Genomic DNA, 25,022 nt, shown 5'->3' with positions numbered 1-25,022 from the left:
GTGGGGAAGTATTTCCCCATGGAGGAGTGGGTGCTACAGAAACTCTGCTTTCTTGCAGCCTCTGCTGTGATAGCCTGGGGCCAAGCAGACGAGATTTGGTTTATTTTTGATTTATAGTCCAGCCTTGCTCTGTGAATCTTTTTGGGTTGGCAGCGTTACACTGGCATTAACCCAGTCTCAGATGGGACATCGGGGTCACCGAGCAGCTTTCTGGGAAACCCCCCTGTGACTAAACAGTCTCCTTCCTGCAGAGCTAAAAAATGTCACACTGACTCTGAGCATCTGGCTACTCTGTGCTCCCTGCGAGACCTGAGCACGGGCTCCAAACTTCTACAGGTTTTAATTAAAAGCAAAATGAGATGTAGTCGTTACCGAGGCGACAGCAGCAACATTTAACACTTGGCAAGAGCAGTAAGAAAGCACTGGAGGTGTTGGGGACTCCGCCGGGGGTTGCTCATTTCCGAGAAAACCCGAGGAGCGCATGAAAAGCGCCAGCTCGCTGCGACGGGGAAAATGGAGCAGAAGCTGCACTCCTGCAGCTTTTCCGAAAGAGAAGTTCCATGAGCACCGGGGCGATGCCAAATGCAGCCCTGCGAGGCTGGGGCAGGTGTGGGCATCCCTTGATCCCGCGGGGCTCTGCTCCCCGGGCTGGCCGGAGCAGGGCCGGGCTCGCCGAGGGACGGGGACACGGAAAGCGCCGGGAGGTCCCGCACCGGGGCCGCCCGTCCCGCCGGGCCCCCAGCGGCACTCGTTGGCCGGGAGCGCCCTCTGTTGTGGTGGGAGCGCTGTCGGACAGACGGACCCCGGACAGACGGACCCCGGACACACGGGGTCGGTGGGAGCTCCACGCCCGTTGTCATCCCTGCCGCTGTCCCAGCAGCCTGGCATCCCCCCGCAGGTGGATGTGTGCCCATGGGGATGTGCTGAGCTCCATCCCTCTGCCTCGGGGTCTAGCCCTGCAGCGAGGCCAGATCTGCCTCCGGAAAGGGGTTAGAGAGGAGAGGAAGGCGTGATGCCCTCTCATCCCCCCCCCAGCTCCTAAGGGATTTAGGGTAACGTGGTGTCTGGCGGTGGTGTGAGGCTATTTTGGCACCCACAAGGGCCACGGTGCAGGTGAGGATGGCTCTGCCCCCGTTCGAGCCCTGGTGCTCGGCCCTGCAGCTCCATCAGCAGCCCTGCCCTCCAGCCTCCCCGGGGAGTGCGGCAGTGCCCAGCACCCCCTGAGGGTCCTGGGGCTGAGGACACCGTGGGACACATCCCCTGTACCCGGGGCCAGAGCCGACTCCTCCCCGCCTGCCCGCTCCCCTGCGGGCTCAGCTCCTTCCTTCACCACACCCACGCAAGACAAGGCTGGAAACACGTCCTGAGGGGAACACAAGAGTGGTCCTTGTTGCCCTGTGATAGATTTATTGGCTCAGGTGTCCTCCCCCACAGGGCTGTCCCCCAGCCAGGACCTTTCACAGCTCACAGCAGAGGGTCCCCCTGGGCCAGGCCTACATGAGGAACCTGGAGAGGTCCTCCTTGATTTCAGCTTCATCCCACGGCCCGTGGATGTTGTCCTTGAGCAGCTGGAGGCGGATGAGGCAGTAGGGGCAGAGGCAGGAGACGGCGAGCAGCAGGGAGGCGAAGAGCACGGCGCCCACGCTGGACACCGTGGCCAGCCCCGCCAGCGCTGCCAGCGCAAAGAGCACCGTCACCCCCACGTAGCACCGGGGAGTCCGGGCCTTCAGCTTCTTCTGCAGCATGGGCCACAGCGCGAAGATCTGCATGGCGAAGGTCACCATGACGAAGGCGTGCAGGGAGCGAGGCAGGCGCGAGGCCAGGCACACCGAGGCGAAGATGGCCATGTTGAGGGACAGCGTGCTGGACACGATGGCAGCGTTGGCGCCGTAGTCGAAGAAGATGAGGTGCCCCAGGAGCATGAGGGCTGACATGGCGTAGATGGTGTCCGTGCTGATGGACTCGGTCAGCGTCTTCAGCACCGGCGAGAAGCCGTAGGTGAAGGCGGCGAACACCAGCGTGCTCTTGAGGTCAGCCCAGCGCATCCGCCCGCTCGCCCAGCGCCCGGCCCCGCCGTCCACGGCGTCGAACAGGACATAGCCGAGCAGGGAGGACGCCAGCGCCGCTCCGAACAGCCCCTGCGGGCTCAGCATCCCGGCGTCCATGTACCACCAGGTGAGCACGAAGACGCAGACGCTGCACAGCTGCTGCACCACGGCTCCCGACTGGAAGACCACGGCCTGGTACCGGTACTGCCGGGCGTGCACGTTCTTGCGCAGCTCCTCCAGGAACCGCTGGTCCACGTAGTTATCGGGGAAAGGCTGGCGCTCGTACAGCACCTTCTGCCACCGCCGCCCGGGCCCCGGCTCCATGGCCCCGGCACGGGCGGGGGGACTCCGCGGCACCGCCGCCGCCGGAGGTGGCGCAAGGGACGCCGGGGCGCCCGCGGGCGCCACCTCCCGGCCGGAGCCCCGGGACAACACGGGCCGGAGCCCCGGGACAACACGGGCCGGAGCCCCGGGACAACACGGGCCGGAGCCCCGGGACACGGGCCGGAGCCCCGGGACGGGACCGGCACTCGGGTCCGGCACCGTCACGCCTGAGATGGGTCACGCCCTCTCCCGCCGCCCCGTGTGAGCTTCAGCAGCCTCTGGGGGTGGGTTAAGGCACACCGCAGCTCCGTGCTGGGATCTGCCCATCCCGAGAGCCGCAAGGCCGTGTCCCTCTGGCAGCTGCTGCCGGTGCCTGCTGGGGCTGTCTCGCTTCTGCCCAGCCCCGTAAGCCGGCGGCCCAGCGGGCAGGAGGGATGCTGCTGCCCTGCTCCCAAGGGCTGTCTCCCTGCAGCCCAAAGGCAGCCGCCGAGAAGGGCAGAGCCGGCCGATGGGGTTTAGCCAGAGCCTCTCTGTGCTTGCATATCCCGGTGCTGCTGGGAGCGTGACCTCAGCCCGCGCTGCAAGCCCCACTCCGTGTCCCGGTCCAGAGAGGCACCTGCTTTTCTGGCCAAACCAGGCTCCAGCAGCCAGCTCAGGAATGTGGGTGTGATGCTACAGGGCGCCCTTTCCCTGCAGCTCCTGCCTGCTCACAGCTCAGTCCTGCCCTGCCCGAGAGAGGAGCAGGAGGAGGAAAGCAGGGCTGGAGAGGCGCAGCTCTGCAGGGACTTCCATCCATCTCCTGTGCCGCCCATGTCCACACCAAAGGGACTCAGCAGGTGCAGCAAGAGGACAGGGAGGATTAAGGAAGGTTTCACAGAGGCCAGAGGTCTTTTCTCCAAGCCTGTATTTGCTTGTGCTCAGGTCAGAGCCTTCCCAGCCCCTGAGAAGTTCTTGCTGCTGAGGAGCTGCTTAATTTGGCCTCAGCCGAGAGGCCTCGTCCCGGGGCAAAGCAGCCCTGAACAGTGCCCTGTTTGTGCTGTGGGAAGGGCGTTCATGGCCCTGCTGTCCCAGCGGCAACAGGCGGAGGAGCTGTTGGTTGTTTTCACCCCGGGCCTGTCACAGGAGACTTTGCAAACAGATCCCACCTCATCCAGGTACGTGCAGAGCAGCAGGTAACACCCACACTGCTGCTGTGCCTGTGGGGGACCTCAGGCTGAGCCATACCACAGTGACATCTCACGAGTGCCACCTCCCAGCCCCGTGTCACTGCACTTGCTCGGCAGGGCAGAGGCAGCTGCTCACCCTGTGCAGGTAGCCCATGCCAAGGGGCGATGCCAGCAGGCTCCAAGCCAGGATGGAGCTGGACTCAGTTTCAGCTGCCCTCCCTAAAAGCCCCCAGCCCCACGCTTTGCACAGAGGCATGCACATGCCTCCATGTGCACAAGGCAGTGCCCACAGGAACAGGGAGTGCTGCCAGCTCCTGTGATTGCTGGCATTGCCTTGGTGCCCAGGGCCTGGGAACTTGAGATTTTGAACGAAATGTCCTTCTCCCAAAGTCATAGAGTAAAGCTGGGGCATGCAGGAGGAAAGCTGGGAGAGCAGAGTGCCATTCCTGCTGCTCTGAAAAGTGCCACGACCACCACAGACGAGGAATTCCACCTCCCGTGGGCATGGGCACGGCAATGCTGCACTCTCGCTGTGGGTGGTGACAGCAGGTTTGCTGTAACCTGGCCCTGGGCTGTCTGCACATCTGTGATCTTTGGGGACCAAGAAGAGCAGGCTGGGCTGGAGCACGAGGCTGCTTCCACGTGGTCAGGTTCACGTAGAAACCTCAGCGGAGAGAACAGAGGTGAGGGGTACTTCATGTACCCTTTCAAATCTCTGCTGTGGGCCAGCAAAGTGCCTTTGGAGGCAGGGAGAGGCGGGAGGCTGGGGCAGGTCAGTGACTCACAGCGCTCCTGAGCCACGCTGGTGATGCCAGCAAAGCCAAACCCCTCTGGCAGATCCAGCACGGCGGCTGGAGCCCCACACGGGTGCCCAGCCAGACAAGGGGATCTCTGCCGTTGGCTCTGCCCCCCTGGCAATGCCAGCCAGTGCCGAGGCCCACAGGGCCGGGCACCCACCCGGTGCCTGGGAGACCCCAGCAGGGTCTGGGACGAAGCAGACTGCTGTGCTGGCACTGTCCCTGGGAGGGGACAGCGTGTGACTGCCACGTGTGATGGAACCGGCCACGGTGCAAAGGGCAGCTCAGCCCTGCCCAGGTGGCCCAGACTTTGCTGCAGGGCAGCGACTCCTGCCTGCACAGCTGTCCCTCACCACAGGACCTGCCACGTCACTGTCACCAGCCAGCCCTGCTGCTCAGAGGGGACCTTGTGCCATGGAGTCATCTCTCACCCCTCCTGGGAGCTCTCCTGGAAGGGATAAGCAACAGCTAAGGTCAAGAATACAAAAGTCCTTTGTGAACATCTAAATTCCCACTCCGGGTTCTGTGCCACAAGACCTCCCTCACCTCACAAGTCTCCAAGTGCCACTGGCCTTTGGAGAGGCTGTGGGGTGGCTTGGAGTGTTTGGAGCTCCTCTGCTGAAATGCAGCGATGAGGAGCTGGGTGCCATGGCCCTACAAACTCCGTGTATGCTGAGGCTTGGCTCTGCCCTGCCTCCTGCAAAGGGACCCCACTACAGGTTTGTTCAGTGTCTGCCACCTCTGAATGTTGGGATACACTGCTGAAGTTGTTTGGAGGGAAGGCTGGAAAAGGTGACAGGCTGGAACTGAAATAGCTGGGATTGCTCTGGACTTCCACTGGAGCTATTTGAATACCAAAGTATGGCAGGCACTGCATCCCCACCGCTGGCTCAGGGTTGCCTCCAGGTGTGTCTGATTCCCCCGGGACGGGCCCATCACTTGTGCTGCAGGGACAGGCCTCACAGTAACTGAGCAGCACACTCTGCTAAGGCTCCGAGCGGCCTGAGGCTGCACGGATGAGGACGGATCCCGTACCCCTCCCTGTCCCTCAGACAGGGCTCTTCCCTGCATCCCTGCGTGTCACCCCGCAGGAATGACACGGCACAGCCGTGGATTCTTGGGCTTCATTTCTCTGCCGAGCCATCCCCCAAGCCTTCCCCTTTGACCCTGGAGCCAAACCGTCCCTCACAGGAATGTTGTTCAGGAGGGGGGAGGTTGGCGCAGCTCCAGCTGCTGCATTTTTCCATGTCCAGAGATGTCTCCTGCCTTAAAGGCCCCATGACACAGGCTATGCCTGCTCTCCTGCAGTCACCTATTTAAGGACTGTTTGGATTCAGTCCCCAGCACGGACTGGGACGACACCAGCCCAGTGCCTTGCAGCTGGGCTGAGCCCCATAGGGGGATACTGGGGCAGACAGGGCTGCTTGCCTGGGGAGCCCTGCAGGGCCCAGACACGGAGGAGTCTGGTGCTGCTCCAGCTCTCCCAGGCTCTCCCTTTCCTCCGTGCAGGTCAGATTTCCTGAGCTGAGATGAGGAGGTACCAAGGCTGCTGGAGAAACCCTGCTCAGAGCCAGGCTGAGCAGTCCAGGAAAATGGGATTGGGTCTGAGAAGCCCACACTGGACTGGCATCTGCCTGGGCAAGGTTTGGGATTTGCTGAGCCTGTTGCAGGGGGAGAAGGATGGGAAGGCTGAGGGTCTGGCTGAGAATGTGGGGCAGGAGAGATGACATGTGGAAAGGTACGTGTCTGCAGGGATGTGACCTCTGGAACACAGCACGTGGGGAGGGTTTGAAACTGAGCTCCCTCACTGCTGGCATTCCCTGACGGTCAGCATGGATCTCCACAGCCCTTTGGAGCTGTCCCAGCACCCACTCCGGGCTCTGGAAAAAGGGACAAGCCAGCCCAGCCCAGGGCCTGGCCAGCTCCAGGGCAGTAGGTCACAGCAGGACCTGTTTTGCAGGGGAACTCCATCAGGGTCAAGCTGTCACCTAGTAAAGATGTTTTTGTTTATAATCTGCTTTAAAAGAAAAAAAAAAAAACAAACAAAACTCTAGGAAACTACAGCCAAAGGTGACATTAGCAATGTGCTCTGCCAGTTGCAGGGTGCTCCAGGGTGGCATGAGTCCAAAGTTCAGCAGCTCAGGTAAGCTCAGCTCAAGCTTCAGCTGTATGTGGCACATCTCTAGCACAGAGATGCAGGAAGGAAACCACACCTGGGGATAAAATAATAAAACTGCCCCTGGGACCTGAGCATGGGTTGTCATGGAAGCTGGAAACCGAGGTTTGGGAACAAGGAAGGTCTTACAGTCCACACGGGTGTCTCCAAGACCTGGCACAGCAGGGCTGGGGCCCCAAAACAAAGCTTTGCCAAGAGGTTTCTCACTGTTCCACCTTGTTTAGCCCTAAATGTGTAGTGTAGGGATGGGATGTGAACTGCTGACCCAGCTCTTCCACAGTTGGTGGAAAGGCATCAAGAGCTGCAGGTGGCAAAACACGGAAAACCCAACTGCACAGAGGGCAAAAGCAATGTCCCCCCAAGGGATGGAGCCCCACAGCAGCTCCCCAGTGCTAACTCTGCCTGCCCTGAGCCTCCTACAGCAGCCACTTCCCTCCCCTTGCAGCTCTGGGACACAGGGGGAGAAGTGTGAAGGACCCAGAGTTTGTAACAAGGTTTGTATGTCTGCCATGGAGACATTTTCATTCTGTAAAGGGGGATATTGGAGGAAACCGTGTATGCACACACTGTTGGTTTTTCTAGGAAGTGTAGCTGGGGAAAAATTGCTGTGCACAGGTCAAAAAGAGGTTGCAACTCCCTGTTTCAGCCTGGTGTGCTGTGAGAGGATCCTGCTCTGTGCTCACCTTCCTATTTGCCTAGTAAAGAATAAAGAAGCTTTTGTTCAAACACAGCATGGCCTCAGTCTGGAAACACAGTGATTTCCCAGGAGATACTCACAGCAGGAGCCCTTCCTGCCCTCTCCCCTGGAGCTCCAAGCAGGAGCCCAGGTGCTCGGTAAGAGCAGTGATGTGGGGCTGAGGGGTGTTTCACACCTGCAGTGCTTCTCCCTGCAAAACCAGCTCCTCCTGTCCCAAACCACGGGGCAGGGCTGCCCGGTATTCTGCTCCCCTGGAGCAGGAGTCCCTGAGGAGTGACACTCCTGCTGCCAGCCACTCCCCTACCCTCTGCCTGTTTGTACATAGCTGGCAGGGAGGGGATGGGGCCAGGTGGGAATTCAGTTTGTTTCAGCAGTCGGCAGAAAGGGGAAGGGAGGTGGCTGAGCCTGTGTGGCTCCCTGTGTGTGCCTGGTCAGCCCTTTGTGTCCCTCATCCCCACCGCTGGGATCCAGCAGAGCTGCTGGTGCTCCTGTGTGGGCTGTGCCACCCTCCCATGTTCTGGCACTGCTGCCCAGGGCTCTGTGCACCCTCCAGCCCGGGGATGGGTCTCAGCTTTGGGTTTGTGCTGAGAAAGCCACGGATGCCCTGCCCCGGACCAGGCACTAGTGACATCCCCCACTGCGGCCTTGATTTGCACAGGACCATAGAGGAAACTGGCCCCGGGCTGACCAGGTGCTTTCCCAGCCCTTCCTCTCGCCCCAGGGCAGAGGGAGAAGAGGGAAGGGGAAGCTTCAGCCCACGCTGTCCTCCCAGAAATGAAGGCTAAAAAAAGCTTCACACTTTCATTGTGAAGTTTTGCCGTTTCTCGGTTTCTGCAGTGAAATTTGATTTTTCTTTTCCCAGGGGACAGCAGGTGTTGGGAAGCACCAGGGGCACCAAGGCACCCAGCACGGTTCACCCCACTGCAAGCCCCCAGGCCCACACCACATTTCCATCTTGAGAGCAGGAATTAATGTGGATTCTCTGTGTCCCAGCTGGCAGCAGCCTTTGGACTTTCCCCGTTCCATCAGCCCCATCAGCCAGTAGGAGAAGCTCCCCAGTGGCTGAGCACATTGTCTTCTCCAGCACCAGGGCTCTGCACTGCTGTCACAGCCAGCTGCTGCTGAAGTTGTGCCTGGAACACCTGCCAGCCAGGCTAGGATAAGGTGGATCCCTTTCCCTGGAAGCTGTTTTCCATCCATTCCCGAGCACTGGCTGTAGGAAAGAGTTTTTGCTGTCATGCAGAGGCTCTGTGGTTCTGCAGCAGGGCCAGGAGATGCTGCAGCTGTGCCCTGCCTGGGCATCCCCACTGGAGCAATCATTTTATCTCCTATTTCGAGGCAAAGTTAAAATTTAGCCACATGAAATGAGAAGCCAAAATACAAACATTTTCAAAAGTGACATTCCACTTCAATTCATTTTCTTCATTTTCCATGAAGTTTTGACTTCCAGGTTTTGAGCTAAAACCCCACTAAGTCCCCACTAAAGAGGGGACTCGGAGCCAAGTGGAGGATACCTGGACACGGCTGTGCCCTGCAAGAGCTGCCCAAGGGGCTGGCACGGGCGCTCCTGGCTCCATCCTGCTTTTGGAGCCGTGGCACTGTGCCACCCGTGCCACAATCAGGGCTCTTCCAGGCAGGGCTGGGGCTGCTGGCTGCAGATCTGAGCAGTGGCTCTGCTGCACCAGGCCAGGCAGCCCCAGCTGGTGTCACCGTGTCCCTGCGTGCCAAGGCTGCCCGGCGCCAGCCCACGTTCATTAACCCTAAGCACGTTAATTAACCCTAAGCAGGCTCCGTGCACAGAGGGCGCAGGTGACCCTGCCTGCGGGAATGTGCCGCTGGATCAGGCGGGAATGTGTTGGTGGATCAGGCGGTCACTGTGACCGCGGGAGCATCTCCCGGGATTTAAAGCAGGGTGGGAGTGGGAATCAGAGCCCGTGCAGGGGGATGTCTCCATGTGAGACCAGGGAGGCACAGCCCATGTGTCACAGGCAGTTTGCTGAGTGATGAAAAAGCAATTACCTGCTCAGCTGGAGGTGGAGTTGCTCCTGTTTGATTTTCCAAGGAAAATGATTCCAACCTTTAATTTTTGCACAGCCTTCCTTTCGGTGCGAATCGCCGGAGATATAAAAGAAATTGATTTTTTTTTACAAGTTTTGTGCTGGTTTGCTGGATTCTCTCCTGCAAGTGGTTAATGGTTCATCTGAAGTCAGAGGAAGGTCTCTGAAGCAATCTTGCAATTTACAGCTTTTCCTTTACCAAGTAAGAAACAGTCAGGAAATTAAACAGGAAATTGTGTCTGGAAGGAACAAAAGTTGTGTTGTCAGAACCTGCTTATGAAAGATTTAGTTTATTTTAACCAGTAAGGAGCCAAGATCAATAGTCAGAAGAGGAAGGTGTTTGTGTGAATTAAATCACATGTGGAAAAAAAAATAGGCAACACATGGGAAAAGAAAAAGCCTTTGTAAAGAGCAGATAGGGATGAATGGGAGAGGTTTTCCCACTGCAGCAAACAAATGCTGCAAAGTGCTGAAAGGCAGAGGCCCAGGGTGTACCCCAGGATCAGCTGTCTCTCCAGAAGTCATCCTAAAATGCCCAAATCTCTGGGGGATAATCTACAGCCAGCCTGTTGGAATGTTGGGGTGCAGTGGATGAGCACTGCCCCATCACTGGGCAGGTAAAACAGCACCACCTCCTCCTTCCTGCTGCTTCAAAGGTGTCCCTTGGGTGGCCTCCTCCAGCTTTCCCTACCCGGGGTGCCAAGCACCACAGCCCAGATTTTATTCCTGGTCAGCAGAGTGATGTTTCCTGCCCAGGGATGCAGGGTGAGCTCAAATTCAGCCCCAGGACTACATGGGACCTGTGCCACTTGCCAGCTCCTGGGGTTTTCTATGAGAAATTTGGCCAAGAGCAAGCAAAAAAAAAAAAAAAGGAAAAAAAAAAAAGGAAAAAAAAAAAATCCCTGCTACAAACATGCAGCACTTTTTGAGAATTTCATACAAATATTTGCTCTCTGGTAACCCCATGTGCCACTGGGTTTTGGGTTAATTAGGGGCTCTAGCTCGGAGATTGGGTAATCTGTAATTTTTTTGACTCTTGCTCATCAGTGATTGGGAAACAAGCTTAGCAAGCACTGGTGGGTGGGTATGGCAGAGGTGGGGACATCAAGACCCTGCCTGGCTGATCCAGGCTTTTCTCAGGGTTGCTCATACCTGGTGGGGACTGACTCAAAGGGGCTTTTCCTCCAGGATCCCAGCACTGTAAAGCTTCCCCTGACGTGATGTGTCCTCGGGGAGAGCTCTGTGGCTGTGCTTGGTCTAAGTTGTGCTTACTCCTAATGGAATCACAGTGTGTGGGAGCCGTGCCAAGAGGGAGCAGCCCCCTGGGCTGAGCCAGTGTGGCTTTAGAGCCTTCTCCAGTGCTCGGGGAGGCTGGAGGAATTCCTGTCCCTGGAATGGAGACAGGCTCAGCCATACCACATGGCAGCACTGAGGCCAAGAGCTCTGGCTGGCAGTACTCAGCAATGAGTTAATGAATGTTTACCAGCTCTTCCAGCAGCCACATCAGCAGGTGTTTGAATTTCCAGAGCTTCCTGGATGGATGCTCTGGTCCCAGCCATGCTCAGCAGGCACTCTGTGGCCAAGGCTGTGCTGCTGGGATGGGCAAATGCCCCTAGGCTCCCGGACCCGGTTCAAACAGAGCGGGTGGGACCTGCGCTGGGAATGTCACAACAGCAGGGAGTACCATGTGTTAAGGTACCAAGTCACAGGGGTGAAAAATCAGGGCAAGAACAGTCGCAAAGACTTTCCAGAGGTGTCCGCTGCTGGCTGACTGCAGGCACGCCGTGGCAGGGCTCCGTAAGGGCCGGGTCAGAGGCTGCAGCTGCTCTGTGGAAGCAGCAGCCGTGACCCGCTGCTGCTGGGACGGCCGTGATGCACAGCCCGCCGGCGGGCCGGGCCGCCCTTCCTGCCCGGCCCTGCCGTGTGCGCGTTTGCAGCGTGGATCGCCCCTGATCCCCGCCGGATCGCCGGGCCGGGCCTGTCAGCGGCCCTGCCGCCGCTCTCGGCAGCACTGAGGCTTTCCTGCTGCACAGGGGCGCGCCGGGGCCGGGTTACCCCAGACCGCCTCGTGTTTCGTTAACAGCCGGTGCGTTCTTCCACCGCTCCGCTGCCGGCGGGGCTCCTCGCTTCTGTCCCACCCGCTACCGGGCCTGTGCTCCCTGAGCGCCCCCCGGGAGCGCTCCCTGCTCGGGCCCCGCTCCCACGATGGATGTGAATGCTCGCTGACACATCCCGGGCGCGCCCGCGAGCTCAGGTGAAGCCGGGCCCCGCTGCCCCTCACGGAGCCCTGAGGGCGACGGAAAATGGCGGCCGGGAGCTCGGAACTACAACTCCCGGCAGCCCCCGCGCGGCTATGCCCTCTGCGGGCCTCAGCGCTCGGCAGGCGGCAGAGAAGCCTGATCGAAATTAAAAAGAAATAATTAAGAGATGTCACGTGGGCGCGCCGGTGCTTGAAATGCCCCTGAAAACGGAAGCAGCGGCGCTCCTCAGGCGCCTCGCGGCCGGAGGTTCGGCCGCCAGCCGCCGTTTATCGCGATGGCGATTTCCCTTTAACGGCTTGTTTGTCGCAGACACCTCACAGAGCGAGGTCCTTAGAGGGGCGGAGAGAGGCGGGCGCGCTGCCCAATCGGCGGGGTGGAGGGGCGGGGCTAAGGCGCGGAGCGCTGAGCCCATTGGCTGGCGGCGCGGAGCGGGTGACGCGCATCCTTCCAGCTCAGCGCGCGGGGCGGGGCGGGGCGGGGCCCGCGGGCAGTAACGGCCGCGCGCGGGGCGGGGCGCGCGCAGGCACGGCCGGTGCCCTCCGCGCCGCCCGCTGCCCCCGCGCCGCCCGCAGGAGGATGCGCCGCCCCGGCCCGGCCGCGCCAGCCACACCGGGGACACCATGAGGGAGCCGCCCCGCCGGCCCCTGGCTCTGGGCTCCTGCCTCCTGCTCTGCGCCCTGCTCTGGTGAGTGCCGGCCTCCCTCGCAGCCCCGCCGCGGCGGGCGGCGCAGAGCCGGGCTCGGGCGGCGGGGCTGGAAGGGAGCTGCGGGGCCGGGCCGGGGAGCCCCCAGCGCGGGCAGGTGGCGCAGGAGCGGGCCCGGGTGCGCTGTGGGCGCTTCCAGCGGGAGCAGCCCCGCGGGCAGCGGGGAAGGCGAGGCGCTTCCTCCGGGGCTGCCCGCGGGTGCTCGGCCCGGGAAGGTGACGGCTCCCGGCAGCGCGGTTCCCGCTGCCAGCTCGGCAGGAGTCACCGGCGGTGTCGGGTGAGGGCTGACCCCGCGCACCCCGAGGTTTAAAGTGTGTTGTTGTGTCTCTGTGCTTTTACCCGAGGCATCCTTGCGTTTCCAGTTTCAGGCTGAGCTCCTGCGCTATCCTCTGGAAGATCACGGTGCCTTGTTCTTGAAACCCTTTCTCTGAGTCTCTCAGGAGTATTGTTAAATCAAACTAAATGAACCCTCTTATTTTTGCATCGATTATGCATTTGACAGTGTTTTTTATAGTGATTACCTGAACTGTGCTTTGTTCCAACATCCCGTTTACTTTCTTTTCAAACTTCCTTTAAGAGATGACATTTACCAGAATATAAATATTATTATAATGTATTTCTCTATGGTAAGTTCCAACCTTCTTAAACTTTGCCCCTCTTTGAACTTGGTGAGTCACTGTTTGAGAGCTGATAGCCAGCTTGAACAGCAATAACTGCAGATATTGTGAATAGAACAGCCACACTTTGGTGTATTACCACAGCACGGTTCCCATAGATTGTTCAGGTAGTCTGCTTAAAAAAAGAAATCATCCTGAGCTTCTGGCTTGTCTCACAGTTGGGTGAAGAGTGGGAGTCCAGGCACCTCTATTTTACACAATCAGTTGCAAATCTGCTGTTCATGCTTGTGTTTGGACAGTCCTGAAGCAGCTTTGGTTCGTGTCATCACATTTTGAGGTTTGGAGACAAAAGCACATCTAAAAAGTGCTTGAAAACTCGGTTGCTGTGTTTACACTTAGCAAAATTTAAAACAAAAAAAAAAACTCTTGGCCACAGGGGTTTGATCAAGTGAGCTGTGAGCCTCATGAACTGTCTCCAGACAGCTTTGTTCCTTGGACAGTGAAGTTCTGGCAGCAGGTTTTAGTTGATTTAGATAAGAATTTAGAATTTAGATAAGATTCCTATTAAGAAAACAGTTTTGTTTCTTGTTCAGAGTGCCTTGAGGGCTGACAATCTGTTCCTGCCTCCAGGTAATTTGTTAGTGGAAGGGGTTTTTAGCTTAATGGTCAATAGGTGGCCAGGTTGATTTTTTTGTCACTGTGTTCTTAGTCTTCTGTTTCACCAGGACTTGATTTTGTGGAAAAGTTTAGGCTTCTTTCAGGATAATTCCATATTAATGAAGGAATGTTCAGCTGTCTTGTTGCAGTAATGTATTAGTTCTTTAAATCCCTGACAACTTCTGTGTTTTTCTTTGGTAGAAGGAAAATGGAGCTGCTCTTTTTGTTACCCTTCAAAAGGGATTGCTCTTTCAGGCAGTGTCTTAACTGATCTCAGAGCTTGCATTGGAGTGCAATGCAAAACTCTTTTTTTAGAGTTTAAAAAAGCAACCTGCTCACTGGCTGCTATTGGTTAGGAGCCAGTGGATTAATTTAAATGTTGAGGGATGCAACTCCAGTTTCCTAGTCTGCTGTGCAAATATGAATTCACATTAGAGAGTTTGAAACCTTGTCTACAGGATGGCATTGGGACCTGCATTAATTTCAGTAGTCACGTCAGAGTTGTAATTAGGAAGTCGTGAAGTCTGTTGGTTCATGCATAGTTGGTGCACTGTAAAAGCTGATAAGTTGTTATTTATTTAACTTTTTATTGTAAAGAAAATCAGCACCTTTGTTCACTTTAGCAGTTAAGAAATTTCAAATAGCAAATGGAAGGATTTGTGTGATAAATGTTGGCTTTTTACATTTAGTTGTTTGAGATGTAATTTTCAAATGACTGTGCTAATAGAAGAGAAATTTTTCCTCACAGGTATAACTGGTTATCAACAGATAATCAAATGGAGGCCCAAAAGTCAGGGAAAAACCCAAGAGATAAAACAACTATTCAAAGGGGCTGTTTTGGACTTTTGGACTTCTTGCCCTTTTTTTTTTTTTTTTTTTTTTAACCAGGGCTTTGTTTTCTTTCAGAGCAGCTGTTTGCTTCTTTCTTTGAAACTAAGCTTAAAATAGGAATTTTCTAAGTCGCTCATGTTGTGTTTTCAAGCTCACCTAAAAAAGTTGGTTGAGTGAGGAGGTACTGATTAGCAAAGATCAGCTGGGGGGAGAAATAATTTGATTGGACACTGGAAGTGGAAGATGTCATCCTGGGCATTGAAAATATGGCAGTGTTTTAGGAGATGCACAAAAAAGCAGAAGAGTGCGTAGGGGTTTGTTAGCCAGAGCCTTTTCAGTAAAGGGGATGTGATGCTCTTCAGGTCAGTTATCAGTACTTGGGGCTTCCTGAAGCTGGGCCAGCCACAGCTCTGAGAGCCCTGAGCCAACAGGATTGCTCAAAGTTTCAAAAGAGCAGGATGGCTTTGGGGAAATACTTCTGCTGGAGGTATGGCTCAGGAATGTAGTGCTCCAAAAATAATAGGCATCTGTGCAGTTTGGGGCTTCCACTGTGCGCTTGTCCTGAATTCAGAGACCTCCTTAGTGCTCCAGTTAATCCCTTTGTGTGCATGATCATAATATAAAAAATACATTTAAAACTTGCAGTGCTTTGTAGTTTGCCACTATCCAGAGCTGAGGAAGTGGAGTAAGTTTAGAAGCTTGTAGGGTACCAGGACTATCTGAAGTGAGACCAGCTGTGATGGCTCTTTGAAGAGTGACCTGCGTAAATTATTCTGACATCAGCTTTTGCCTGCCATAAGCTGTGCTTAGTAAGTGTTAACCGGGAGTTTAAAAAGAAATCGTGCATCCAGTAATTTGTCTTTCTATCCCAGAAAGTTCACTGCCATATCCTGACCTACTTAGCTTTTATTAACTCTGCTACTTGGCTTTACAGCTGTGAGTAAAAGGAGGATGGGGGTCAGTGCATGTACACTTCAGGATCCTTCAGTTGTTACTCTTTGAGTATCCTGCATCGGGAAATGCCTTGTGTCAAAGTGATTTAACAGCAAGATGTGCTGATTTTGATGGCAAACCCCTGGCCTAGGAGCTCTGACTGAAGTCCGCCATCAGAATGTACCCTGGAAATTGTAGAGGTCGGATTGGGTCAGTGGCACAGCCAGGAATGAAGCCTGGGTTACCAAGTACAGTGGAAAGGGATACTGGTTTTTATTCATGCCTATTAATGTGTGGATTCATGTGGATTTTAATGAGAGAAGATTTTTGCAGTTTGGGGTTGCGTTTTCTGTCTGGTTTGGAAGGTGTGCTTGTGCAAGCTGTAACCGTGAGGAGCTCTGAAAGCCCCAGTGCTGGACTGGCACTGTGGTGACACCACCGGGTCCATCGGGTGCTGCTGCTGCGCAGGTGAGAGCTGTGCAAATCACACTGGGGATCACACGGGGGAGCCTTTGCTGATTGAACCTTTATTTGTCTCATTACTGACTTGTGGCTCAAGCCTGGAGCTCACCTCTGTTCATTGCACGAAGGTGTGAGTGGTAGAGCTGGGGAGTGAGAGGTTTGTGTTCCACTGTGCCTCATTAATGAGCCTCTTGCCACTGAAATCCTCTTTTTCTTTTTCATGCGTGCCCTCATGATCTGGATAGGACTACAAGAGTAACTGGCCTGTAGTGGGGCTCAGAATTTTTTCAGCTGATTCTCCTCTTGAGGACTTAAATCTCTTCAGAAGGCTGATATTAAAATAAACACTGTGCGTGTGCATTTTTTAGCAGGAATAAGTGAAATTGTTTGAGCACTAGTATAATCGGAACTGTTGTTCTAGGCATCTGATTTTAGAATGGAAAATATGTTCCTAGGTATGGAGTATCCTGTTGGGAAGGGTCTTTGCTCTGTGGTTAAGGTCGGGACAAAAGCTGCACTGGAACTCTTGGACTCCTAAAAATGAAAATTGAATCTGCCCAGCTTGCAGCCTGCTCATGCTGAAGGTGGTATATGCAAGCAGAGGCCCTAGTGTCTTATGCAAAACAAGTGCTTGGCTCAATCAATTATTGAATGTTTTACCTTCTAAAGTGATTTGAAAATCAGTGAGTTGCTTTCATGCAGTATCTTCTAAAAGATATGTCCTAGAAACTTCAGGTTAGTTTGTTTGTTATGCAAATGGTGTACTGAAGTGGCCTCTACCCCATCACGAGGTGTCTGTGTTGGTGTAGAAGACCTTGCCTGTTGCAGTGAAATGTGCTTCTCTTGAGAACTTAATTTGTACTCTTTCTGAAATGTCTTTCTCTAGCCTGCTATTAGTTCTTTTTCACTTTGATGTTCTTACTGTGACTCTTGTACAGAGTAGTTTTTTTCTTGTCTTCTCATTACTGATTCAGCTTTTGGGAGGTTCTGTGCCTCTTTCAAGGGGGAGGACATGCAGTGTCTTATAAAGTTCACTCTTGAGGTGCTTCAGCCTGGAGAGGATGTGCATGAAAAGTTTTAGCCAAGAGCAGGTTAACCTAGTACTGTAAATCTAAAACCTTTCTTAATTCTTGCTGGAAATACTGAGCTGGTATAGCAGACAGACTTGTCCCACAGCTTGCGTGAGTGAAAATACTGATGTGAATGACAAACTGTACTGGAATATTAGTAAAAGGTTCCAACAGTTCAAAAATCAGCTCAGGTGCACAAAGGAATGGCAATTACTTGGTTTAGCTAGGCTTTGAAATGGCAATCAAGATAACGCTGAAATACCTTACAGATAAGCAGCCTATTAAAAATACACCATACCTGTCTGGGAGTCAGGTGATAGCAGCTTTACAGTGATCTAGGCTGAAATCCACATTGCTGCACTTCAGGAACATCCCCCTCCTGGCACTCTGCTGAGCTGTGGTGCACTGAGGGTGGGTTTTTAGCATGAGTTGGGGCAGAGCAGCTGCTGCTCCTGACACTGCTGCTGCTGCACCTGTGTGGACAGGCGTATGAATTTAAGCCATGAGGGAAATCTTGAAAAAATGTCTAAGTCAGACATTTCTACAGACTCTGAAAGCCTTAAAGGTTGCTCACAGTGCATGGCTGTGCTGTCCTCCTGTAGTCTTTGTGGTTTCTATCAGGTTTATAGTGTGGTCTTTTCGTTGTTTGTTTGTTTTCTGGAATGGGTGCTCTTCCCCTGACTCTTGCATCAGAGAAAATAATTAGAGTTTGAGAATGCAGGGAGCTTCTGATACGCTGCAATCTTCCTTCAGTATTGCAGAAGTCTGTTTCCAAGGAACACCAGGAACTGCCTGTTCCTTTGGGTGCTTCCAGAGGGCTTGTGACTTCTGCCCTGCTTTAAGTGCCTGAAATAGGGCACCTGGATACTCCTTTTGAGAAGGAGGTTTGTGTTTGTTTCAGTGTTGCATTGGAACCTGCATTTAATGTAGGTTGTTGTCTGTTATGGTCTCAGAGTCCTGTGAAGGTGCTGTTATCTCAGTAACCTTTTCCAGGAGAGAATGGGAGTAACCGTGGGAGCACTGCAAGCAGGGAATGAAGTTGGTTTCTGTTGTTTAACTTGGGACAACAGTGGACAGTCAAGAGCAAATGTTGAGATCCTCTGCGTCTTCTTGGTTAGGATAGCTGAGCATTCCTTGGATCAGAGTTGACTTTATTCCCCCCTCAGGACTTACTGGAATGTCTCCACAATCTCCAGAGCGCAGCAGAGGGTGCAGATTCCTCTGTGCCTGAAGGGGGATGCAGTAAATCCGTTTGATCTGATAAAGTATCTGGTGCTCCTGGAACCTCCTTTTGCAAGCTTTGCATGTTAATGGTATTTAAAATGCTGAAAGCCCTATTTGAAACCAAAGATTGGAATCTCATTGTATGCAGCTATGAAATTCAGTATGGCCAGAAGTATCTTTGTGTTTGGCTCCTCTGAATAAGCGAAATAACTGTTTGGAGAGCACATTCTTTGCAAAGTGTGGGCAAGCTGTTAAAAACTTAATTGCAAAATACCACAGATTGGTAAAGAAATTGCAGAAAAAAGCTAAAATTTCAGCTGTTTTGGGCTTGGGGTTTTTTTAGTGGTAGGAAATGAGGTGATACCAGTGATGCTTAGTCTAGAGCTGTAGTTTTAGTTTTCAACTTTTTGGTCCCTTAAAGGTTCATCATAACTTTCAAAATTATCTTAGTAACATATGCTGCTCTTCTGTGGTAATAAATGGCTTCTAAATGAAGGGTGGTTTTTTTTCTTTGTTTTGTTGGGGTTTTCTTATTTGTACTGAAGAAGATTAATGATTCTTTGCGTTTATCAAGATGTATTTCCACTTCACATGCAGAAATGAGTGTTGTGTCTGGGGAGGTTGTGCTGCAGCAGTTCAGTGTCTTGCAAGTGGTTTTTCTCTTGTGGCTGGTTGAAATAATGTGATGGTCTTCATTTCTCATGACAGTTACTTTGTTCTGCAGGCTCTTTAAATACAAGTCTCCCTGGCTGGCCTGTTGGGAGAGGAAGATTGATTCCATGAAGTTCCTGGGAGAGAGGAGGATTCCCTGCCTTTGCTGTTTTTCCTGTGTTGCCAGCGGCTGCGAGGCAGGATGCTGCTGACTGGAGAGTTCATTTGTGATCTGCTGAGCTCCTCATTCCTGCAGAGCCTTTTTTCTTTGTCAATTAGCTGGTGAAAGCAGTCACAGACCTGTAGGATTTGTTCACAGCAGAAGGTGTTTTGCTGCTTTTCTTGCCCTTTCACGGCTTTTACCGTTTCAAATGGTAAAAAGCCCGTTAATCTAAATTCAGTCTGTAATGAAGAAGGTGATCTTCAGCAAACACAGGCCTGCTCTGCTGGCCCACACCCCTCCTCTTGCACAGGATCTGAAGTGATCTGTGAATGCTTTGAGTAGGGAATTGTCACCTGGCAGGGACAGTGACATCTTCATTCTCCCTCTCAGCTGTTGGGCACTGGTACATCTGCACCTGTTGGTAACACAGCCCCCTGGGATCTGTCCGTGGTTACCCTCCCTGGGGGCAGGGCTTGGGGTCCCTGCTCTGGTGATAAATTCCTCTGTCTTGCAGGTGCCAAATGTAAACTGTTCTGAACTGCTTCACTCTCCAGTGTCCAGCAATAGGTCTTGTTTTGGGAGAATTTATGAAATTAATCATCTTGAGGACAGATGTGTTTGAACTGAAGCTCTGTGTCAGTGTTGTATGAAGTCTTTGGAAAGGAGAGTCTGAGCTGTTTGTCTCTGATCAAATTGTGGGAAATCCTTTTGCCTTCATAATTTGCAATTTTTTTTAGCTGTAAGTTGTATGATTAATTTTTCTTACCAGTTGTTTGTTTTCTGCTTGATTTTTATACCTGTCAGAACAGTTACCCGTAGCTTCACTATCTCTGATAGTTTTCTGCAGCCTTCTTCACAATTACTTGAAGTGTTTCAGTCAGATCAGAAGTGGATGGTCTTTCACATGAAACCTACACTGCAATCTCAAAACCACCTGCGCTTTTGAATTTCACTGTGTTCCTTTTCAAAAGCAGAACGTTCATCAGCAGACCATGGCCAATTTGTGTAGCAGTGAGTGTAGTGAACCATCCAGATAGGGGTGAGCTGCATTTCTGCTTCAGTGGGCAACCACAGTATGAGCCTGCCCTGAGAAAAGTAAAGATTCCCCCACCCACCCCTGCTGCTTTGTCTGAGCTTGTAGCCTGTTCTTTTGGGTTTGTGCACATTAAGCTGGAAAGTTCATGGTGTTATTAGAGAAAATAGCTTTTAAACTGCATTAATGATAGGACAGAGAGTCATGCTTAAGTTCCTTTGTTCTTGATGAGATTTAATAGCAGGTGGTGTTTTGAGTCATGGTTACAAAAATGGAACTATTGAAAACTTCAGTATCCATGCAAGTCAGCAGCTGTGGGTTATGTGTTTGGAACAATCTCTTCATTTTGAAGATCTACCTCATACCTGAGACAGTGTCTCTGGGGACTGATCTCATTTGGGCATTAGGTCTGCTTGGTTCTGAGTCAGCATTCAGATCCCACTGCTGGGTCACAAGGCAGGGAAAGATAGATTAGTATCTGCAGAAACTGCTGGACTTCCACTGGGTGTACACTGCAAGTCAGTTGAACTCAAGGGCAGTTTTGCTCTCTGTAAATTAACAGTTGGCTTCTCATCTTTGTTGTGGTTTTTAAATGGTTAACAGAGGTGCTGTGCCATTTGGCAATTTATTTTTATTGTGAGCTCTATCCTTTCAGCTAAAGAAGCCTGTGGAATTAATATGCAAAATGTTAGAAGTCAGAAGAAAAAAACTACTGCTGGTGGTCTTGATAAGGTTATTAACTTCTCCCAGACTGGCTGGTCTCACATGTCTGTGTTCTGAGTGTTTGTCAGAATTCCCTGGCAGTAGTTGAGTGATGCATCCTGTGAGCTGCATGCTCTGCTGCAGGAGGGATCAGGTTTTCCTGTGGGTGCATGAACACACAAAATGAGTTCTCAGTCCCCTCCCTAGCTTGGAGGGCTTTTGGGAGACTTGAGGCATCATGTTGGAGTTGGGGAGTAGGCCAAGAAGAATTTTGGAAAATAAGTAGATGAGACATTGGACACAGATTGTGTCAGAATAGCTTAAATCTGAGCTGTCAATATGCATTCTTCTAAAATCTGTGTTTGTGACCTGATAAAGCCTGATTTCTTGCATGAAGTCTCTCAATAGATTAAGGCAAGAAATACATGCCTTCTGTGCTTTTATTGCTAAAGCAGTTTTTCATGCATTTGTGAGGGTAGACCTTGTGTTTTAAAATGCCATTTCACAGGCTTTGAAGTCTTTCCTTTTCTGTCCCCCAATGAGTTATTGCTGTTCTGTACAGCTCACCCGAGGTGCCCCCCAGAGTGGAAGTGAAATGGGAAACAAAGGCTTGTGCCTGTGTAATGAAGGAGTGGGATGATGTTCTATAATATTCGATGTTTCTGATGTATTTTTATGAAGAACCAGGGAGTCCTTATATCTCAAAAGAGAAGTACTGGAGTTCAGAGCATGAGAATTTTACCATGAAATGATTGGAACTTCTTTTCAGAAGTATAAATGACTCAAAGTATTTGCATAACTAATTTTTCCAACTGAAAGCTAGGTAATAAGGCCATAGAAACCTGGTAGTATTTCATTCATGCTCTGAAATGAACCTCCTGTGCAAAGGGTAGGACAGAGGTTTGATGGAAAACTCAGTACAAACAGGTAACTACATGATGGGATGTGAATTTAAGATGTGTGAGAAGCCTTATGCCCAGTTCTTAACTGAGATGTGAGACTTTGTACCTGCTACAATATGAAAGTTACTATTTTCATACCTTACATTCAGTTCTTTATTTCCCACTAACTGCAGCTGCTTCTGCCTGACTTCAAGGCTTTCCTTTAGTACAGAGGGAAGATGCTATGTCAAAAAGAAGAAATTACTGAGGTGCTTTAGGGCTGAGACAGAGGTGGAACACCTTACTTGCTCATCTCCATAGTAATAAGTGAAATCCCACAAGTTCCTTGTGCACTGTCTCTTCTGTGGAGAGAGCCACTGAAAATAGACATCTATATATCCACATGAAACTCAAATGTTTAGTACTTGTCTGTGGTCCGTTGTTTCATGGGTTCCTTCCTAGTGGAGGAGTCTACACTGCATAGACTTCCCAATAAAGTTGATATTCAAGTTTGAAGAAAGCTGGTAATTCAAATTCCAAGCAGTAGTGATCCCAGTTGTGTAAGTGAATAATGACCTACTGATAATGTTACTGTTATGATTAATGTTAAGGCTGTTTCATTTCTCAGAACTATTGTCAGAAAGTTGCTGCATGCAGATTTTTCTGTGCCGTAGACGTGTCTCTCCTCTGAGGAGAAGGGGGCTCTTGTTTTCAGGGTGCACGGTGACGTTTGTGTTTGTTCACAGGAGGTCATTCCAATCACCTGATTGTTATGTAAACAGCATTTCCTGAATGGAAAATGTTTGTGTTTAAAGTGGTACATTGTTGAAGACTCCATAAAAACTCAGTTTGCTTCATGTTCTGCTGGCCTTGGTTGAAATCAGCATGAGAACCTTTGGGCCTCCAAGCCTGATGGTTCACTGTAGATGCTCCCTAGGATGTGAAGGGTCCATGTATGATAATAAAGAAAAGATGCCTTCTAGTACAAGTGTTTTAGAGGCTTTTCTCAGAAATAAATCCATTTCTGCTGACAACTAAAGCTGTTGGAAAAAAGTACAAAATAAATCTCATGGGAGGTTTTGCCTGGGGCTTTTTTTTAGTGTACTTATTTTCTCTAATTTTCTTAAATGTGCTTGCTGATATTGACTATATGAAATCTTCTCAGGTAGGCTCTGTACAGTGGATTAAGGATATTTTGCTTTTTAGTCTGTGATTTAAGTTTTTGCTTAGTAATAATGATTGCTAAAAATATCTCACTGCTTCGTGACAAAGGATGTTGATTCAAGATGTTCCTAACTTGCTGTAACTTAGCTAATTTGTGTCAGGTTTCACTTTTTGGTATGGTGGCACTCCAGGTTCTGGTTCGGTGTTACTTTTTTTCTTTGGGAAGTAGTAAATTTGTGGTGTTTTCTGTTGCTAACTTCTTCTAGTGAATCCTCAAATGGGTTTTTTGAATGAGTATCCATGAACTGTACATGTATTTTTTAGATTCCTCATGGGAACAGCTGAAGAAGATTGAGGGAGACAATGCTGAGGGAATTCCAAGACTTCATTTTAAATAAAGCTTTTTGACTTTTTTTTATAGGCTTCCTGTTTGGAATGTCTTTTGTAAAGACACTCTCTCATCGGTGGTGCAGTATGCTTCAGGTGATGCTTGTGCCCTGGCCAGTGAGGATGAAAATATGCAGGAAAAGGTATGCTGGATACATCATGCTAATTACTCAGTCTGACTAAATACTAAATTGTAAATTAAGATTCTTCATAGGATCTTATTGGCCAGAATATTTAATGTACTCAGTTGTTCTTTGAGCTGTGAGATCTTCCCAAGTTTTTATTCTCCTTCATTTCTTGCAGTTGTGCAACAATTCATGTGGATAGTTTGGGGCAAGAGAAGGAATGAATAGTAAAACAACTGATGGGTTGGTTTTTTTTTTTTTTCTTTTTTTTAATTTGTGGGCCAGATGTTAGAAATGGGGATCAGGGGAAGTGTGTGGCTCTGTAGAGCCACACTTGGAGATGATGGGCTGGGTAAGTCTAGGCCACGTCATGCCACTTCCATCCGTGTTGTATTAAAAATTGTGTACAGATGATTGTTATCCTAAAGAGAAGATTTAAGATTAATTGGTTCAAGTCAGTATTTATCACTTTGCATTCCTTCTGTTCAATAAAAATTAAGAAGGCTAAAATGTGTTTCTGAAAGGTATAATGAATAAGCTGTGGTCCCTTTCATTTTTACTTAGCACTTTAGGTTAATTGAGTGTAATGGTGGTCCCACCCTGATGGCAAGTTTGCATCTTGCATTGCATAGTGAGTTCCCAAGCTGTTGAGTCAGAAAATCATGGTAATTTCATTCATTTATTTATTTACCCAGGTACAGAATCAGTCCTATTCTAAATGAGGATAATATTGATATGTTGGTTTTCCTGTTTCCTCCAGCAATCTGTAGTAGTGTTAATCACAGTCCTCATTCCGAAAAAGTTTTTATATGCCACAGTAAACTTAGAAAACGTGTGTGAAACATTCTAGCTGGCTCAAGTGGAGAGCTGCCTGACCATAAAAAATCCCTTTAAATATTGTAGGTTTCTTAAGCATTGCACCAACTAGGGTAGCTCTATTTTTTGCCAGCTTGTGCAGCCAAATAGCATTCCTGTTCTTCTGGCTGCCTAAAAAAAAGTTCTGCTTGAATTTAATGTCTGATGCAATAATACTGGTAAGATTAAGTAAGCTTTGAGACTGGGAAGCCACTGGTAAATGATTTCCTACTCTGCAACATTCTTCCTTTCATTCTGTTAATGTGGATGCATAGGTAAGCAGATTTCTGAACTTAAACCCAAAGATGTGAAAACTAATGTTAGGCTGTTGTTTTCACCCTAAAGAAAATCTCATGGGTGGATGAGAAATCTTAAGCAAGTGTCTGTTACTCCTAATTAGGCTGCTGGAGCTGTCCTGCTCCAGAGAAGCTGTTCTGCAGCCCTTGATCAGTTGTCTCTTCAGCCATTGATGGTATTTCATCCTAGGGGCTGGGATGTCAGCTCATAGTATTTGGGGGGAAATACTGCTCAGTTGTCTCTAGGGTTTATCAGCTCAGATTTGTAGCTCCTGCACTTCACTGGATACTTAATTCTTTCAAATTAATATCGTGTAATGTTGTATAGCACAGCAGCCCATTTTGGGTCTGAACACTGGTACATGCCAGTGGCTACAGGATTTTAGATAGCCCTTAGAAAAGAAAACAAAGTGGGTATAAATTTCTACTACATTTCTTGTGTATTTTAAGTATTGCTCAAAAACAGCTTGCATATTTTGCAGTCGTAACTTTAAAAAGTTTGTAGGGCAAGTGTAAATTCTGCTACTTTGTCTGGTGGGTTTAAAACTTTTTTCCCCTCAGGTGTTCATACTTTTTATTTTGTGAATTCACTGTACTTGATAGTGAATGTTTAGCTGTAGAAGAAAAGGTTTCTTTAAGAGGTTCTGGTAGATTTGTGTAATTACTGTAGTTCTGATAAGACTGCTACAACTGAAATGTGCCACGTGTTATTTTTCTAATGGTTGTCTGATGCAATTTAGAA

General features: G+C 50.7%; 2 protein-coding genes across 4 annotated transcripts in view; one reads left to right on the top strand and one right to left on the bottom strand.

The window, feature by feature from the left end:
• Positions 1-1,384: 1,384 nt before the first annotated feature.
• Positions 1,385-2,384, bottom strand: PIGC (phosphatidylinositol glycan anchor biosynthesis class C). The gene has a single exon (XM_021545846.3). It carries the CDS (start codon positions 2,370-2,372, stop codon positions 1,494-1,496), a length of 879 nt encoding a protein of 292 aa, XP_021401521.3. The 5' UTR covers positions 2,373-2,384; the 3' UTR covers positions 1,385-1,493.
• A 9,688-nt stretch (positions 2,385-12,072) lies between these two features.
• The window catches only part of SUCO (SUN domain containing ossification factor), a 38,209-nt gene continuing 25,259 nt past the window's right edge, over positions 12,073-25,022 (top strand). For all 3 annotated transcript variants that reach the window (XR_002466834.3, XM_021545844.3, XM_021545843.3), the window contains exons 1-2: positions 12,073-12,211; positions 23,039-23,147. Coding sequence is in view for 2 of the 3 variants with exons in the window: in XM_021545844.3 (XP_021401519.2) it covers positions 12,147-12,211; positions 23,039-23,147 (174 nt within the window). In the remaining variant the exon portion in view is untranslated. The remainder of the gene's footprint in view (positions 12,212-23,038; positions 23,148-25,022) is intronic.

Source organism: Lonchura striata, chromosome 9, assembly GCF_046129695.1.
Source record: "Lonchura striata isolate bLonStr1 chromosome 9, bLonStr1.mat, whole genome shotgun sequence".
NCBI classification, from domain to species: Eukaryota; Metazoa; Chordata; class Aves; order Passeriformes; family Estrildidae; genus Lonchura; species Lonchura striata.
The sequence above is the reverse complement of the archived record's forward strand: the minus strand, read 5'-3'. Positions and strand labels throughout refer to the sequence as shown.